At 38.2% G+C, this 20,527-nt stretch overlaps 1 protein-coding gene across 1 annotated transcript in view; it reads right to left on the minus strand.

The window, feature by feature from the left end:
• The window catches only part of LOC132395543 (V-type proton ATPase 116 kDa subunit a 1-like), a 102,757-nt gene that overhangs the window by 18,154 nt on the left and 64,076 nt on the right, over positions 1–20,527 (minus strand). The window contains exons 13-16 of the mRNA XM_059972317.1: positions 18,172–18,265; positions 17,230–17,348; positions 9,454–9,670; positions 4,034–4,141 (exon numbers count right to left, since the gene is read on the minus strand). Coding sequence (XP_059828300.1) covers positions 4,034–4,141; positions 9,454–9,670; positions 17,230–17,348; positions 18,172–18,265 — 538 coding nt within the window. The remainder of the gene's footprint in view (positions 1–4,033; positions 4,142–9,453; positions 9,671–17,229; positions 17,349–18,171; positions 18,266–20,527) is intronic.

The following is a 20,527-nucleotide window of genomic DNA, read 5'->3' on the forward strand; positions in this document are numbered from 1 at the left end:
AGAGTTACTGTTTTGTCGTCCTCAGTAGACACTTGCTTCAATGTTAGGAAGACCACTTCAATTCATTCTGCAGTATTTACTATCCTTTGGGTTTGAAACTGTGAAATTAGTATGAAGGCTATGTGCAGAATTAGTGAACCTTTCTAATGAATTACAGGATTAACATGATTAACTTACAATTATACTAGTGCCAAAGAAGAATAATGTGAGCTGCCTTAATGACTATCGCCCGGTAGCACTCACATCCACTGTGACAAAATGCTTTGAGATTTTGGTCACGACTAGACCGAACTCCTGCCTCAGCAAGGACCTGGACCCATCACAGTTTGCCTATCGCCACAATAGGTCAACACCAGATGCAATCTCAATGGCTTTCCACATGGCTTTAGACAACCTGGACAACACACACATCTATGTTAGGATGCTGTTCATCAACTATAGCTCAGCATTTAATACCATCATTCCCACAATCCTGATTGAGAAGTTGCAGAACCTGGGCCTCTGTACTTCCCTCTGTAATTGGATCCTTGACTACCTAACCAGAAGACCACAATCTGTGGGGATTTATGATAACAACTCCTCCTCACTGACAATCAACACTGGTGCATCTCAGCTGTGTGTGCTTAACCTCCTGCTCTACTCTCCCTATGCCCATAACTGTGCAGCTAGGCATAGCTCAAATACCATCTATACATTTGTTGATGATACAACCATTGTTAGTAGAATCTCAGGTGGTGATGAGAGGGCGTACAGAAGTGAGATATGCCAAATAGTGGAGTGGTGTCGCAGCAACAACCTGGCACTCAACGTCAGTAAGATGAAAGTGCTGATTGTTGACTTCAGGAAGGGTAAGACAAAGGAGCACATCCCAATCCTCATAGAGTGATCAGAAGTAGAGAGAGTGAGCAGTTTCAAGTTCCTGGGTGTCAAGATCTCTGAGGATCTAACCTGGTCCCAGAATATTGATGTAGTTATAAAGAAGGCAAAACAGCAGCTATACTTCATTAGGAATCTGAAGAGATTTGGAATGTCAACAAATACACTGAAAAACTTAAGATAGATGTACCGTGGTGAGCATTCTACCGGCTGCATCACTGTTTGGAATGGGAGTGGGGGCTACTGCACTGTACTGAAAGAAATTACAGAGGGTTGTAAATTTAGTTGGTTCCATCTTGGGTACTTACCTACAAAGTACCCAGGACATCTTTGAGGTATCTCAGAAAGACAGTGTCCATTATTAAGGACCTCCAGCACCCAGGGCATACCCTTTTCTCACTGTTACCATCAGGTGGGAGGAACAGAAGCCCGAGGGCACACATTCAGTGATTCAGGAACAGCTTCTTCTCCTCTGCCATCCAATTCCTAGATGGATATTGAATCTTTGGACACTACCTCACTTTTTTAAAAATATAATTTCTGTTTTTGCACATTTTAAAAATCTATTCAATATACATATACTGTAATTGATCCACTTATATATTTATTTTTGTTTTTTTCTTCTATATTATGTAGTGCACTGAACTGCTGCTGCTAACAAATTTCATGTCACATGCAGGTGATAATAAACCTGATTCTGATTCTGGTTCTGAACCATAGTCAAATATCTAATGGATCCGAGTTTCAGAGTTTAGGTTTTTTCATATGTGATCATTTTTATTTTTTGAAATAAATTGATTACCTGAATGGTGGTGTCGAAAGAGTAGGCAAACGGTTAATTCTTTTAAGCTTTTCCCTGTTATGCTTCTATAGGGAGGATTTTCAAAATTAAAAGTCATTCTATCTGTGGGCTTTAAGTGATAACAGGTTATTGCATAGATATGGAACAAACAGAATGTGTTATAACTGATAAGATTTCAGCTGAGGTCCAAAACAAACTTCCTTTGTTACATGTGATGGCTTTATCAACTTCAGCAAGTTGCTCTACTATGAGATAGTGGGCAGGTGGTTAACAGTCTCATCCATATGAGTAGAGGTAATTCTTCTGAGAACATTTCTTACAAAATAACGAAGTATTAACTCTCCATAATATGGTAACTATTCTGAATGGCAATTCAGACAGGGTGAAGGTCTGGAGAGTTATTTTTAAATCTAAAATCCATCTACTTTGAAAGATACTATACTTACAAAGGCAAGGTGAAGTAAAAGTAATAAAAGCCATCTGTTAGAATAGATTGTGGTGGATTCACAAAGCTTGGCTGGCTATTCAAGCTTCAAACTCGAAGCCTGATGTACCATAAGTGGGTCCTTAATTGTATGAGCAATTATTATTGAAAACTATTATTGTCTATGAATAATTATTAATAACTATAATTGCACAAATATGATTATAGACCAAAAGACCGTAACATGTTGGTGCAGAATTAGGCTATTCGGTCCATCGTGTCTGCTCCTTCACCAAACATGAATCTATTAATCTGCCCAAGATACATCCAATGACTTGGCCTCCATCGTCCTCTTCAGCAATTAATTCCACACATTCACCTCCCTCAAGCTGAATATATTCCTCCTCATCTTAGTCCTAAAGAGATCTCTCTTTATTCTGAGGCTTTGCCCTAGAATCCTGGACTCTCCTACTAATAGACATATCCTTTCCACATCTACTTTATCTAAGCCTTACACTGTCCGGTAGGTTTCAATGAGATCTTCGTCTCATCTTCTGAATTTCATTGAGAACAGGGTTAAAACATTCAAACCCTCTTCATAGATGAAAGCTTTACATTCCCAGGATCATTCATGTGAAGCTTCTCTGGACCCTCTTGAGGGCTGGCATATCCTTCCTTAGCTACAGGGCCAAGAATTACCTACAATTTTCCAAATGCAGTCTGAGCAAATATGTTTGAAGCAAATGTGGTCTGGCACCTTATAAAGCTTCAGCATTACATTCATGCTTTTATATTCTAGTCCTCTTGAAATGAATAACAACATTACATTTAACTTTAAAGGTAACATGAGTGAATCTGCATGAAGGGTTTCAGCCCAAAATGTCGTCACTACCTCCTCCCATAGATGCTGTCTGGCCTGCTGAGTTCTGCCAGCATTTTGTGTTTTTATTACATTTAACTTCTTTATTACCGACTCAACCTAAAAGTTAACCAGAAGGGAATTCTGAACTATGACTCTCAAGTCCCTTTGCATCTATGATTTCTGTATTCTTTCCCCATTTAGAAAATAGTCTAAACCAGTGTGTGTAACTCCACTCTTCCTTACACTGCATTCAAACCCTCCCAACCTGACCAACTCTCTGCAATTGAGACACTATCTATCCCTCCACCTATTTTTGTATCGTTTGCATACTTGGCCACAATGACATCAGCTGTGGATCATTAATGCAGATAATTAATGTATAAAGGGAAGAGTTGTGGTCCCAACACTAACCTCTATAGAGCTCCACTAATCACTGGCAGCCATCCTTTATCCCCACTCTCTGCATTCTGCAAATCACCAAATCTATCTGTGTTAGTACCTTGTGTCTAACACCATGGGCTCTTATCTTGGTTAGCAGCTTTGTGTGTGATGCCTTCAAGTAAATATCAGTTTATTTACTTGGAAAAACCCAAGTCAATAACAATTAAAATAAATAAACACTGTGCATAAATTATTTATAAGCATTGCATGGTTAATTCCCATGAAAGTCAATAAAAAGCTTTGCATCCTATTACTTTTTGAAATAAAAAATTATTCCTGAACTGACCTCAGAAAGAGGAATTTTTCTTTAATATACTTGGGAATCCACTTACCTGTTATGTTTAGCTTGTGGCTAAACATTAAAGGAACAGATTAATTCAACACTGTTACACAACATACAATAATGTATTATGCTTTGTATATTATTATGCTGGTGAATGTCAAAAGTAGTAGGAATTTTGCTTTATCATCAGTAATGGCATTGTGCATAGACCAGTTTGAAATAAAAATATGCTCATCTTAAAAATGCATTCAGGGGAAGATTACTTAAAAACATTATGCATTCCTTGGCCAACATTGCAAGAGTAACTTCTACATTCAAAAGAGTAACAAGGTCAAATATCCTCACCTTCAGCCTTTTTCTCTGGTAGTCATTGTACAGCAGGTAGGGCTTTATAAGGAGCATCCATGGAACAGTCAGCAGAGCCAAGAGGACCAAGAATGTTTGCACACTCCTCTGTGGAAACGTGTTTTAAAATATTTTAAAATGTACTGATGAAGAATGGACAATGAAAGTACCACTTCATTTTTAATTGAAAGATAAAGGGCAGTGAATTTTCATAATAACTTTTTATAATTATTTTTTTTTTGCAACTCACATCCAAGAAGCAGGTCCTGCTTATTGTCTGCATTCTCGTATTCCTGTTGGAGCTGTTTGAATTAATAGTGTTGCATGCCACTGTGCATAGTTTTTATTATTAATTCAGTCAAAGTTTTCAATTATTCATTGTAATGTTAAATAGAAATAGATCTTACACATGCAGAGAAGGTATTATATCAAAATTAGTGATATCTTCCCTGGCTCCCTTATATCTTCTCCGTGCCTTTATTTACCGAATCTCTCTTAGAGACTTTGAAGCACATTCTTAAAAATGATTGCCTTTTTGTTAAGAATTGTACTTCACTACTAGCATATACATTATTTTACCCATTTCTCTACCTCTGACAAACACTCATTTTGTTCCCTTTGTACATGTCATTTTCCTTTATGAACCTAGCTTTCCAGTGTGAAGAAGATTGGGATTTTCTTAAACTTTCATGGCATGTGGGTGTTGCTGTCTTGGGCAGAATTTATTGCCTGTCTTTAAATGTAACTGAAAAAGCAGAGGTCAGCTGCCTTCTATAACTACAGCAGCCTTGTGTGGTGAAGGTACCCATAATACTCAGACGTAAGGAGTTCCATAATTTTGACTCAGTATTGACCTATATTCTGGTCAGGTGGGTGACACATAGAGGCGGCTTGAAAGTGGTGCATGCCGTTTCTGTCCTTCTCTGTGGTAGCGATTAGGGAGTTTGGAGATGAAGTCTTGGCAAATTGCTGCAGAGCAACCTGCAAGCTGTTTGCATGGCAGACCAGAATGGAGGAATTAAAGATATTGATGTGGTGCCAGTCAGGGAAGTTTTTGATGGAACGATCGCTGATTATCAAAGGGATAACCTCTCATTTTATTTACATTTATTAATTTGCATTTAACAATATTCCCTAATATTTGCTCTCTTATACTAGCAATTGCACAAATGAGAGTGGAAAGCATTGTGCCATTTTACATAACTAAAATAATTCAGAGTCTGGCTATTCTTTGGCAAGTGATTCACATTCTGACTTTCCAAACTTTTACAAACATTTACAGGGCATAACTCAGAGGTGCCATGAAGTACTGTTCACTTTCTTGAATGAGTGCAGCTCCAAAAACTGCTGAGACACAGCTCCATTAATGTTAAATAACATACTTAAACCGCAGTCTGTCCACCATCTTATTAATGCACACCATCTACAGGATGTTCTCTGTTAAACATTAAGGTCTTGTTAGCACCTTAAGTTGGTAACGTCTATCATGTAAAAGGAAAATCACAGCAAGTAAATGAGAACGTGCAAGTTTCCCTCCAAATCATCCTGGTTTGGGCACATATTGTAATTCCTTCATGATCCCTGGGCCAAGATTAATTCCCAACATCATTTTAAGAAAGCAGCTCACAACTGCCTTCTCTGTAATGGCTGGAAATTCTCAGGTCCATGAATGAATGCAATACATTTCATTGTTAATGAGTCAGAATCATGGGATTCACCACTTGAAAAGCACCATCATGACATGGAGTGTTGAAGGTCTAAAAGGAATCTCCAACATTTTCCTTAGGACATCTAGATCAAAATAATAAATGTTCCCCTGTTGCGGAGTCTAATTCCTGAGACTAATATTTTAGAAAAACACTCACTAAGGTTAAAAATCCTGACAATTGTAGGATCATCCTGGAGGGCAAGGATAGTACGTTTCTTGAATCTTTCATGATCAAATCACTTCCTTAAAGTGAGGAATTGGAAAAAGAATTTTATTTCAAAATTGTATTCTGTTCATTCATGCATTAACTCTAAAGAAATTATTTTAGTTTATGTTTATCCCCGTCCAACTAAATTGTTGTCTGTAGGATAGAGGAGAGAAATGGAACCTCGTTCATGCTTTGTGAGACCTAATGCACATGAGACCATAAGACTATAAGATATAGGAGCAGAAGTAGGCCATTTGGGCCATCAAGTCTGTTCCACCATTCAATCATGGGCTGATCCAATTCTTCCAGTTATCCCCACTCCCCTGCCTTCTCCCCACACCCTTTGATGCCTTGGCTAATCAAGAATCTATTTATCTCTGCCTTAAATACACCCAATAACTTGGCCTCCATAGCAGCTTGTGGCTACAAATTCCACAGATTTACCATCCTCTGATTAAAATAATTTCTCTGCATCTCTGTTCTAAATGACATCCTTCAATCTTGAAGTCATGCCTTCTTGTCCTAGACTCCTCTACTATGGGAAATAACTTTGCCATATCTAATCTGTTCAAGCCTTTTAACATTCGTTATGTTCCTATGAAATCCCCACTCATTCTCCTGAACTCCAAGAAAGATGGTCCAAGAGCTGCCAGATGTTCCTCATATGGTAACCCTTTCATTCCTGGAATCATTCTCGTGAATCTTCTCTGAACCCTCTCCAATGTCAGTATATCCATTCTAAAATAAGGAGCCCCAAAATGCACACAATACTCCAAGTGTGGTCTCACGAGTGCCTTATAGGGCCTCAACATCACATCCCTGCTCTTACATTCTATAGCTCTAGAAATGAATCCCAACATTGCATTCGCCTTCTTCACAATCGACTCAACCTGGAGGTTAACATTTAGGGTATCTAGCACAAGGACTCCCAAGTCCCTTTGCATCTCTGCATTTTGAATTCTCTCCCCATCTAAATAATAGTCTTCCCATTTATTTCTTCCACCAAAGTGCATTCCCCTAAAGTATCTAAGTTTCTTCGCAGGCTTTCTGTTTCCTCAACACTACCTGTTCCTCCATCTATCTTTGTATCATTGGCAAACTTAGCCACAAATCCATTAATCCCATATTCCAAATCATTGACATACATCGTAAAAAGCAGCTGTCCCAACAATGACTCCTGTAGAGCTCCACTGGTAACCGGCAGCCAGCCAGTACAGGATCCCTTTATTCCCTCTTTCTGTTTTCTACCTATCAGCCAATGCTCCATCCATACTAGTAGCTTCCCTGTAATTCAATACGCTCTTACCTTGCTAAGCAGCCTCATGTGTGGCACCTTCTCAAAGACCTTCTGAAAATCCAAGTACACCACATCTACTGCATCTCCTCTATCTACCTTGCTTGTAATTTCCTCAAAAAATTGCAGTAGGTTCGTCAGGCAGGATTTTCCTTTCAGGAAACCATGCTGACATTAGCCTGCAGGTACTCTGCAATCTCATCCCTAACAATTAGTTCCAACAAATGCCCAAACACTGATGACAGGCTAACAGTTCTATAGTTTCCATTCTGCTGCCTCCCACCCTTCTTAAATAGTGGAGTAACATTTCCAATTTTCCAGTCATCTGGTACAATGCCAGAATCTATCGATTCTTGAAACATCATTGTTAATGCCTCCGCAATCTCTCCAGCTACTTCCTTCAGAACCTAAGGGTGCATTCCATCAGGTCCAGGAGATTTATCCACCCTCAGACCATTAAGCTTCCTAAGTATCTTCTCAGTCGTAATTTCCACTGCACCTACTTTACTTCCCCAACATTCTTGAATATCTGCTATTCTACAGATGAAGATTGATGCAAAATATGCATTCAGTTCCTTTGCCATCTCTGCATCGCTCATTACAATATCTCCAGCATCATTTTCTATTGGTCCTATATCTACCCCCAGCTCTCTTTTACCCTTTATATACTTAAAAAAGTTTATTAGTATCTTCTTTGATATTAGTCACCAGCTTCCTTTCATAATTCATCTTTTCCCTCTTAATGACCTTCTGCAAGTTTTTAAAAGCTTATGTTAACATGTTTTATTGTCACACTCCCTTAGGTCTAAATCAAGCTCAGTGGTTCAGAAAACCTTAAGAGTAACTAATGATGATAAACCTCAGGAAATATCTAATGCAGAACAAAATGGTGACACACTGAGTTAATTAAAACACTCTATTGGATAAGAAGCAGAAATCTACAATTAACACTGGCATAAACTTGCTTTACTCAAAATTTTGCTTGCAGTTTTCCTAATGGGAGAGATATGAAATGTATCTCACCGTTCCAATTTATGCATTAATTGCAAAGATCTGAAAACCTCTGAACTTCCCTTTTGAAGTTATGAGCCTAATGTTCTTGTTTTTAACATCCATTAAACTGCTGTTAATGGGTGGTTATGATAACCAATATTAATATTTGAATATTACATTTCAGTATTCAGATTTAAGGTTCTCAGATAATAAAATAAATGACAGGTTAGTAGTATGATCAATTTATCTGATGGTTTTGTAACTAAACTGAATGTTCAATAGTGTAATTAGTGATAATTATGCTGATATTGGAATATCAAGGATTACTTCAAAACTTGAGACAACACCCATCTTAATAATGCAAGTTGAGTATCGCTTATCTCAAATCCCAAAATCTAAAATCCTTCGAAATCTGAAATTTTCTGAGCGCTGACATCAAGTCACAAATGGAAAGCTCCACAAGGCACAGGGAAGGTTCCCAGGCAATATGTAGATCTCTGCGTGCCACAGACACATTTGACAAGTGACCTCACAGACTTAAAGAAGAGAATTTAATGAAAAATAGAAAAACACTGCATAAAACGAGAAATGAAGATCTTGATTGTGTATTGAAAGAGTAAATTTGTCAGCGTCGAGTGAACATATGCCACCTGATGTTACGCTGATCATAAAACAAGCAAAGATATATCACAACAAACTGAACATTGATGGGAATTGTTTCAAAGCAAAATTATTAAAAAATAATATAAAATTAACCCACTCCATCACAGTTGATGTGGACCAAGCAGCTGTTTGAAATTTATGGTGGATATGAAGCCAATCGCTGCACTGGAACCCAGTATAGCCGCGTCAGGGGCAGTCATTCAACTCTTAGAGTCTGTGGAGGACCCAGTTCCATCATGTCAGACTGTGCTCCAACTGTGGACTTATCATTCTGTGAGCTTCACACCAGCTGTACATGAGCTGTATCCATGTTTACCCATCCCAAGGTATCTCACTATATAGATGCAAATATTCTGAAATCTGAAACACTTCTAACCTCAAGCATTTTGGATAAGTGATGTTCAGCCTTACCTAAACAATGGTGCCCCTTCTGAAATGGTGTTTCTTAATATATCTGTATAAGTTTAATACAAAGTTTGTGACTTAAGTAAGTTTAGCAATTCCATTTTGCTAAACAAGCCAGAAAGATAAACTCAGATTTCTCCAGTGCCCACCTGCTTACAGTAGAAGGATGTAATTGTTGGATCACTGTAGTTAAACATTAGCATGTTGATGAAATGGACGAGGATGCTGGGAGCAATTTCAGACTCAGCCACGGTAAATTGGCACCACTTGAAGATTATCAAGAAAACCAAGTAACCAAACAGAGCAGTCATGAAAATAATCTCTGGGATGAACTGCAGGAAAATGTTGTTAAGCTCCTTAAAGTAACTGAAAAGATATACAAACATTTTCTAGTTAGAATTAGTATTTTTTAATAGAAGAATTGTTATTCAACAACTTTGTGAGATTAATATTTTGTAATTTCTATCTGCCACTATAGTCAATGTAAACCTAAAGAGGCATACCATTTAAAAACGCCAAAATGTACTTAATGTCTAAATAGAGGGTCAGATTTTTACCTAGGTGTTCGGGAATGCATAATAGGGGGTGCAGATAATAAAATATGGTTAAATGTTGCTCATAGAAGCTCCTGAATAATTCTTCCATTCAGTAATTTCAATGAGAAAAAAATAATCTCTATTTCCCATCACACTTTCCTTTTTGTGTTCCATCTGGGTATTGCTCTTTTCTGGGGTACTAAAAGTGAAGACTACACTCTAGTATCCGAACAAAGTCTTAGAATAATCACTAGGTTGTCTAAAATGTTATGGAAGCTTTCAGATGTTGGGCCTGTATAGGACTGAAGATAATTGAAGAACATTCTACCAATAAATGATGTTCTGATATTAGGATTTTTCTCTTCTTTCTGCAAAGAAACATTTGGCAATCTTGTTAAATGATGATATAAAATTGATGTTTAATCGGGAAGTTCCCTCTATTATTTATAATGAAGTAGTCATCACATTTGTAATTATTCACATATAAGCCTTAAGATTTTATTAACAGTACTGATATGAATCCTTTAAGTTAATTCATCTAATATTTTAATGGAAACATTATAGCATTAATAACCATTTAAGTCTAGTAATATTGAAAATGGACATTTCTACTCTGTAGTTTCTTCTGTAACAAAACAAAGTGATTCAGTATCTGTTGAAGCAAAGGAATCAATAACGTAGTTTTTTTGTATTATCGACGGTTTAAGTTCAATGAAATGTAAAGAAGTAACACAACTAAATCAATTTTCCCTCTTGGGTACAGCTATAAAAATTAAAAAAAGTCTGAGGAGGACTTCTAACATCTTTATGAGAGTTTTACATAATTGTCACTCCACTGACTTTCTGAACAAGGCCAGTTGGTAAAGTCAAGGTACCCCAGGTATGTGCAATAACATGAATGATCTGAAATAGCAGATTCCTTCCCCAATTGGTTGGTGAAAACTAAAGTTTCTCTGAACAAGGAACAGGCAGGAAACAGAACTACCCGCCTGCCCCTTGGGCACCATGGTACCATAGAGATTAGCACAAGGCTATTTCAGCTTGGGGCATGGAGTTCAGAGTTCAATTTGGGCGTCCTCTGTAATGAGTCTGTGTAAGTCCTCGTACAATGTGTGGGTTTTGGATGGCTAAACATCAACTTAGCTAAAGGATGGCTACCATTGGGAGCTGAACATCCAAAGATATATGGTGTATCGGAAAGATAGGTTAGTAGGCAGAGGGGGTGTATGGCCCCGTTTATAAGAAATAATATTAAATCATTAGAAAGGGATGACATAGGATCGGAAGGTGTAGAGTCTTTATGGGTTGGGTTAAGAAATGGTAGGGGTAAAAGGACCCTATTGGCTGTTCTATACAGGCCTCCGAACAGCAGCCAGGATGCGGATTACAAATTACAGCAGGAGATAGAAAAAGTGTGTCAGAAGGACAACGTGATGATAAGCATTGGGGATTTTAACATGAAAGTGGATTGGGAAAACCAGGTCAGTGTTGGACCTCAGGAGAAAGAATTTGTAGACTGCCTTAGGGATGGCTTTTTAGAACAGCTTGTTGTTGAGCCCACTAGGTGATTGGCTGTGCTGGATTAAGTGTTGTAGCAATGATCTGGAGGCGATAAGAGAGCTTAAAGTTAAGGAACTACTAGGGAACAGTGATTACAATATGATCAAGTTCATTTTGAAATTTGAGAAGGAGAAACTAAATTCGAATGTGTTAGTATTTCAGTGGAATAAAGGAAATTACAATGGCATGTGAGGGGAACTAGCCAAAGTTGACTGGAAAGGGACACAAGCAGGAAGGATAGCAGAACAGCAATGGCTGGAGTTTCTGTGAAAAATGAGGGAGTACAAGACAGATGTATTCCAAATAAGAAGAAATTTTCAAATGGAAGGACATTACCGTGGCTGACCAGTGAAATCTGAGCCAATGTAAAAGAAAGGGAGGGCATACAAGGAAGCCAAAGCTAGTGGGAAGTTAGGGGATTGGGAAGCTTTTTAAAACTTCCAGAAGGAAAGGAAAAGGAAAAGATGGATTATGAAAGGAAGCTGCTGACAAATATCAAAGAAGATACTAAAGGCTTTTTTAAGTATATAAAAGGTGAAAGAGAGTTGAGGGTAGATAGAGGACCAATAGAAAATGACGCGGGAGATATTGTATTGAGCGATGAAGAGATGGCCGAGGAACTGAATGTGTATTTTCCATCAGTCTTCACAGTGTCAGGGAAGTGAAGTCTGTGTAGTGAAAATTACAACTGAGAAGCTTGCTCAGGAAGCTGAATCGTCTGAGGGTGAATAAATCTCTTGGACCTGATGGAATGCACCCTTGGGTTTTGAAGGATAGAGCTGGAGAGAGGTGACATTAACAATGATCTTTTAAGTATCGATAGATGATTGGAAAATTGGAACTGTTACCCCGCTATTTAAGAAGAGTGGGAGGCAGCAGAAAGGACACTATAGACCTATTAGTCTGACCTCACTGGTTGGGAAGTTGTTGGAATTGACTGTTAGGGATGAGATTATGTTGTATCTGAAGGCACATGACAAGATAGGCCAAAACCAGCATGGTTTCCTGAAAGGAAAATCCTGCCTGACTAACCTACTGAAATTTTTTGAGGAAATTACAAGCAGGGTAGACAAAAGAGATGCAGTGGATGTGGTGTACTTGGATTTCCAGAAGGCATTTGAGAAGGTGACACACATGAGGCTGCTTAGAAAGATAAGAGCCCATCGAATTACAAGGAATTTACTAGCATGAATGGAGCATTGGCTGATCAGCAGAAAACAGAGAGAGGGAATAAAAGGATCCTAATCTGGCTGGTTGCTGGTTACCAGTGGAGTTCCACAGGGTTCGGTGTTGGGACCGCTGCTTTTTATGATGTATGTCAATGATTTGGACTATAGAATTAATGGATTTGCGGCTAAATTTGCTGATGATACAAGGATAGATGGAGAAGCTGGTAGCGTTGGGGAAACAGAGAGCCTGCAGAGAGACTTAGATAGTTTAGGGGAATGGGCAAAGTAGTGGCAAGTGAAATACAATGTTGGAAAGTATATGGTCATGCACTTGGGCTGTATTCCTTGGAGTTCAAGAGAATGAAGGGGGATCTCATAGAAACAATTTGGATGTTAAATTGCCTGAACAGATTAGATATGGCAGTTATTTTCCATGGTAGGGGGATTTAGGACAAGAGGGCATGACTTCAGGATTGAAGGATGTCCATTTAGAACAGAGATGCAGAGAAATTACTTTAGTCAGAGGGAGGTGAATCTGTGGAATTTGTTGCCACAAGCAGCTGTGGAGGCCAAGTCATTGGGTGCATATAAGGCAGAGATAGCTAGGTCCTTGATTAGCCAGGGCATCAAAGGATATGAGGAGAAGGCAGGGGAGTGGGGATGACTGGAAGAATTGGATCAGCCCATGATTGAATGGTGGAGCAGATGCAATGGGCTGAATGGCCTACCTCTGCTCCTATATCTTATGGTCCAATCTTATGGTTTTCCCTGGGTCCTCCAGTTTTCTCCCACAGTCCAAAGACATACCAGTTAGGTTAAATCTACTGTACTGATATTGAATTGGTCATTGTAAATTGTCCCATCATTAGGTTAGGGTTCAATCTGGGTTGTTAGGGGTTGCTGGGGCAGTATGGCACAAAGGACTAGAATGGGCTACACCATGCTGTATCTCTAAATAAATAAAATCAATAAATCTGTAGCTATGTTATCTGTCTGCCTCATGCTAATTAGGGAACCTTCCACCAACCAAAGAACTCCAGTGGGGTCAATTCAGAAATGGACATTACCCTCTGGAGCTCCCAGCGCCACGTTCTAAGGAATTCAGTTTGTGTATTCTGCTCTCATTCTCAAATAATTCCACAGGACAATACTTGTAGGGTAGCCCATAATGTCCAATTTCTGAATGGACATTGAACCTACGAACATGATCTCACTATTTTTGCACTATTTGTTTAGCTATTTAATGTATATCAATTTATATCAATATATATCCTTTAATTCAGTTTTTTTCTCTCTACTATCATGTATTGCATTATACTGCTGCCGCTAAGTTAACAAATTTCATGACTTATTGTGGTGATATTAAAGCTGATTCTCATTCTGATCATTTGTAAATAGCAGGATGTATCTCTGAATAACTATTCACTGGTGATAATTGCTGATATTTTTGTCCACCCACCTCTGCCAACATGTATGGAACAAGTTTCTTTGATACAAATTACTGTTCTATTGTTTCTGTGTTGCCTTAATGGCATTTATTTAGTTTATAATATTTTCGCTTTAGTAATTTGTTTTTTAGCATTTTTTTAGTTAAAGTTAGGATTGCTTAAAGTAAACTTGTCGTCTGTGATATATCGCGGCATGCGATGACATCACATCCGGCTTCGCCGTGTCTTGTGGGAAAATACCGGTTTGGAGAAACGGGAAGGAGGGGGCTCACATGTGCAGGATCAGCGCGAGAAAAGTTGTCTTTCTATGCACTAGAAACATAGTGAAGCAACAGCAACACCATAAGTCCATGAGATAATCGATATGTTGAATTAAAATGTTAACGCTGATTCTGTTAAAAGTAATGACGGTTGATAAGGTTATGTTTTCAATAGTTAAAGAGCTGTGGATAGTTTGTGTTGAAGTGTATTTAAAGCAGTCAATGGCGTAGGTAGATTCTGACTGTATGCTGCACTTTAATGTAATGTAGTTGTTGTAGTTTTACTTTTGTAAATGCGATACCAAGAAGGAAACAAATGCTGTACAAATCTTGTATTGTTTTGTCAACAGTTTTCACCATACGTTAATGAGGAAGAGTGAACAGTAAACGGTTAATCTTACTGCAATCCTATTTTCATTGACTACAGTTTACCTCGGTGTTTAGTACAGTGTTATCTTACACCTGAGCGAGAACACTACAGTTTCTTTAGGTTCTTTTGTGTTGCTGTGTGCACAGACAAGTTTAAAGTGATTGGACTATAAACAGAAAATTCTTTATAAAAGGCAGAAACTCTCATTTAAATTGCAGTGTCTGGGCACAAGAATGTTTCAAGAATCATACAATGTGATACAAACTAGTTCCTAAAGGTAACCTAGACCTACGTAACCCATGGTTCTCACCAGAGTTACTCTCAAGTCTCCAAATTGATATTCTGGTTTCTAAATGCAATTAACTTTTGGTGGTGGGTTAGCCTTTGCTTTTTCCTCTGTTAACTCATAGGTTTGATAATCAGTGATTCTATCATCCAATCCTGGTTATTCCTAATTATTCCATCTGTGTTTCCTTTTGGTATTATGTTCATACTATCTCCAATCTACAATGACTGCATCATTACTTCTAGATCCTCTCCGCTGAAGCAAAGAAAATTCGTTCAATTGGTAGCACTAAACAGTTGCAGTTACATATTCTATACCAGTTCCTAAATAAGTTTCCACTGATAATTTCAGCAGTAGAAAACATTGTACACCTGGTGTGGTGAAGCTCATTTAGCACTATTGCAGAGGAATGAATTTTAGAAATATTTCCTTTTATTTCTTTAAAGGCAGAGTTTTCCTCTTTCTCTATGATCTACCACATTTTAATTTTGATTATACCGTTCAGACTTTTTGAATTGTCTAACATTATTGCTTTGCTAATCCTATCAATGTGGAACACTCAGCATGTGAATGTCAATTTTAACTCTTGATTAAGCAGAATCAACTGACCTACTGGAAGAGCTGATCAATTAAAAGAATTTTTGAAAAAGTTGTTTTTTCAACACTAGGTGGAAACCTTTCACCATATATATAAAACAAGCTTTAACTCTGCATTAGATTCAAAGAATAATTTCATTTTAAATCAGGATAGAGGATTCAGTGCTGGGAAATGAGAGCATTTTTCCCATTTATACAGTTAGATCACTCATTAATTAAGTATAAGCCAAATCCCTAACTGCTTCACCCCAGCACTATGTCTCTTAACACTCAGGAAAGCATTCTTTCTCACTGTAACATTGAGACGCTTTTTGCTATTGACTCCTACTGACCTTTATGTGTTAAACTAATTTTGATAAGTCAATACATAGCCTCTTCAAGATGTATTGTACAACCTTGAATCTTTGGGATTTTATAGGCATTATTGAATATAGAACAGCACAGCACAGGAACGTGCTCTGTAGAGACAGAAGGGAAATGGATCATATGCAGGCACATGGTTGCATCCATCTATTCCCTGACTAATTCCATCTGCCTTCACATGTCTCTTATCCCTCTGTTCCTTGCTTGTTCATGTGCCTGTTTAAATGCCTCTTAAACTTTGCGATCATTTGCTTCTACCACATGTTAAAGGCACTTATCAGTGTCTGAGGAAAGAAAGTGCCTCACACATTTCATTCAAGCTTACCCCCCTCACCTTAAAAATATGCTCTCTGGAGAAAAAAGACTCTGACTATCTGCCTTATCTATGTCTCTCATAATTTTATATACTGCCATCAGGTCCTATCTTTCTTTAACTAATACGCAACAATCCAGACAGCATTTTGGTGAATCTCTTCTACAACCTCCCCAAAGCTTCCACATCCTTCCTGTAATGTTGAAACCAGAAATGCACACAATATTCCAAATGTGGCTTAACCAAAGATTTTTTTTTACAACTGTATTATGATTTGACCAATTTTATGCTCAATATGCCAACTGATCATCATGCCTACATTTTCCTTCTAGGGAAGTGTTCTAAGCTATTTGGAAAAGTAGTATATCCAACTGCTTTTCCAACTAGCATTTATTTATTTTATTTTCAGCTGTTTGTAATTTATTTGGTGGAATAGTAATTATGTATAGGACAAAAGAGATGTGTGTGTGTGTGTGTGTGTGTGTGTGTGTGCGCGTGCGTAAGTGCACGCTTGAGTGAGATGGAAAGGAAGTTGCAGATGGAGTTGGAGTTCTGGTTCTGGGTGTACTCCTGCTCCTAGTGCTGATATTCAGTGGAAGATGCGCATGATCCCTGGAGAAAGAATCATTTATGAATTTTTATTTGGACTCTTCGCTAAGATTTCAATCCATGGTGGGGACCCTTTTGATTGATCTTTCATGCCTTCATAGTAGCCTCATGACCACTTTTCAGTAATGTCAGAGAGAATATTTTTAATTTTATAGAAGTTTGATAATCTGTGTAGAATTGCTTGAACTTTGCCATGTGGATTTGGATTAGAAAGTATTCAGTGGGATCCCAACCAAATTAAATAACTACATTATATTCTGATTGAGATAGGATGCACAAAACAGTAAAAAAGCAGAATTTAAATGTCTATTCATTACAGCCACACAGATGGACAATTGTGACGTAATATTTTTTAATCAAACTTCTCATTTTCTTTGTGCTTTTATAATCTTGTAGCCAGTGCTCTGTACTCACATGTGGTTCAATAAACTCAGAATTACTCCAAAAAGCATGTGAACAATCCCCAGGATGATTGACATTTTCATTTTATAGGAATTCAGAAATGTTAACTTATTTACAGCAATGTTCCAAATCTGAGGAAAAAAAGAATAAAATGTAATATCCATGCTTACAGCAATGTTAGATTTTTATCATTTAAGAACATACAAAAATCCAACAAGAATATATAAACAAAAACAACAGGAGCAGTATTTTAAAAATTAGGTGCAAACTTTAGGACTCCACTGGATTAGAAAATTGTCTAAGAGAATAGGGCAGATGAAAAGTACTGTTAGATGATGCCTGTTGATTTTTAAATGGTGCTGAAAGGAAGATTGGAAGGCTACAGATGCTATGGTTAACTGGGGCAAGTACTGATAACTGTAATATGTACCCTGAGATACAACTCTCTCTCTATACCTCCACACTTTGCTGGATCTTTTGAGATCTTCTTATTTTATAAGATATCCAGAGGTTGAAAGATTAAATGTGATTCAAGATGATGATTGTTTTAGGAAGACAAAAGGAAACAAAATGAACTTAGGTAAAACACATAACAATTCAGAAAACAGAATACTGTGGCGACCCACTTCCTAGCGCACTCGAACCAGCTCACAAATAGCCAGCGCGCCGGCATAAAGGCCAGTCCCAAAAAGGTGCCAGATCTGCTTCACCAACAATGGGAAAAGCTCGCGCGGGACTGTGAGTACGTGCCCCCTACAGCATCTGCGCCCAGGGAGGGCGGGATCAGGGAGGCTTTAAAGCGAGGCTGTGAAGTTCGAATAAAATCTTCTTTAACTGCAGTTTACCGACTCCGTGTTGTTATTTTAGCGCTGCGTGTAGCACACCACTACAATACTAAAGTTACAATGTGGAGTTATAACAAGGAGGATGGATTCAGAGTTTAATGCAACTTACTGGATCAATGCCAAATGGATAGGGTTTTCCTGAAAACACTCCCAGCAGAGCAGGATTCAGCTGAAGTACAGCTGATTTTTGTAATGTTTCATTACTGAAAAAATATAGAGATATGGAAACCATCAAAATCAATTCCTGACCCTACAACTACTGAAGTTACATTAACTAAGCCACTTTCATGTGACGTACATTGCTTTTACAATGTTATGCTTACATACAAATTCTAAAAGGGTTTCTAAACTCTGCCTTTTAAAGTATGATAATGACTAATAGAGTTATCAAGCCATATAAATTTTTTTAAAATCAGGTGTATTGTATAATACAACTGACTGTGGTAGAGCAAATATATATATACATATATTTGATTTCTAAATGTAATATTTAAACAGAATTTTAATTTGATAATTTAATATCTTAAGACATAAGAGCAGACTCAGGCCATTCAGCCCATCGAGTCCCCTCTGCCATTTCATCATAGATGATCCAGGATCCAGGATCCCATTCAACCCCATACACCTACCCTCTCACCATATCTTTTGATGCCCTGACCAATCAGGAATCTATCAGCTTCTGCTCTGAATATACCCACGGACTTGGCCTCTACTGCAGTCTGTGGCAGAGCATTCCACAGATTCATCACTCTTTGGCTAAACAATTCCTTCTCATCTCTGTTCTAAAAGGTCACCCCTCAATTTTGAGGTTGTTTTTTCTAGTTCTGGATACCCCTATCAGAGGAAACATCCTTTCCACATCCACTTTATCGCATTCTTTCAACATTCAGTACATTGCAATGAGATTCCAACACATTCTTCTAAATTCTAGTGAGTGCAGGTCTAAAGCTGCCAAATGCTCCTCAGATGTTAACCCCTTCATTCCTGGTCCTCAGGACTCTCTTTAATGACAATACATCCTTTCTGAGATAAGGGGCTCAAAACTGTTGACAATACTTCAAGTGTGGCCTGACTAGTGTCTTATAAAACTTCAGCATTATCTCCTTGTTGTTATATTCTATTCCCCTTGAAATAAATGCCAACATTGGATTTGCCTTCTTTACCACAGACTCAAACTGTGAATTAACCTTCTGGGAGTCTTGCACGAGGACTCCTAAGTCCCTTTGTACTTCTGATGGTTGAATTTTCTCCCCATTTAGATATTGATCTGCACTGTTGTTCCTTTTACCAAAATGCATTTTCATACATTTCCCAACACCATATTGCATCTGCCACTTTTTTGCTTATTCTTTCAATTTGTCCAAGTCCCACTGCAATTGCATTACTTTCTTTGCACTATCTACCTCTTCACCTATCTTTGTATCATCTGCAAACTTTGCCACAAAGCCATCAATTCCATTATCTAAATCATTGACAAACAATGTGAAAAGTAATGGTTCCAATGCTGACCCCTGAGGAGCACCTCTAGTCTCTGGCAGCCAACCAGAAAAGGCCCCCTTTATTTCCAATTGCTGCTTCCTGGCTGTCAGCCATTCCTTTATCCATGCCGGTATACTTGACACTATAGGATTTCATCATGTTAAGCAGTCTCATGTGAGGCACCTTATCAAATGCCTTCTGAAAGTCTATGTACTGTAAATGGCATCCACAACCTCTCCTTTGTCCACCCTGCTTGTTATTTCCTGGAAGGACTCTAACAGATTTGTCAGGCAAGATTTCCCTTTACAGAAACTATGCTGACTTTGACTTATTTTATCATTAGTCTCCAAGTACCCCAAAACCTCATCCTTAATATGAGATTCCAATACTTTCTCAACCACTGAGGTTAGGCTAAATGGCCTATAATTTCCTTTCTTTTGCCTTCCTCACTTCTTAAAGAGTGGAGTAACATTTGCAATTTTGCAGTCCTCCAGGACCACGCCAGAATCAAATGATTTTTGAAAGATCATGACCAATGCATCCATTATCTCTTCAGCAACCTCTCTCAGGACTCTGGGACGTAGTCCATCTGGTCCAGGTGACTTATCCACCTTAAGACCTTTCGGTTTACCCAGCACTTTCTCCTTTGTAATAGCAAAGGCATCCACTCCTGTTCCCTGGCACTCATAGACCTCTGGCACACTGCTAGTGTCTTCCACAGTGAAGATTGATGCAAAGTACCCATTAAGTTCATCTGCCATTTCTTTGTCCACCATCACTACCACACCAGCATCATTTTCCAGTGATCCAATATCAACTCCCACCTCCCTTTTATTCTTTATATAATTGAAAAAAGCTTTTGGTATCCTGCTTTATATTATTGGCTAGTTTGCCTTCATATTTCATCTTTTTCCTTCTTATAGCTTTTTTAGTTGCCTTTTAAAATGCAACTACTACCTAGCAGATGCTAGAGGCTTTTTCCTAAT

The sequence above is a fragment of the Hypanus sabinus genome, chromosome 6, assembly GCF_030144855.1.
Source record: "Hypanus sabinus isolate sHypSab1 chromosome 6, sHypSab1.hap1, whole genome shotgun sequence".
In the NCBI taxonomy this organism is placed as follows: Eukaryota; Metazoa; Chordata; class Chondrichthyes; order Myliobatiformes; family Dasyatidae; genus Hypanus; species Hypanus sabinus.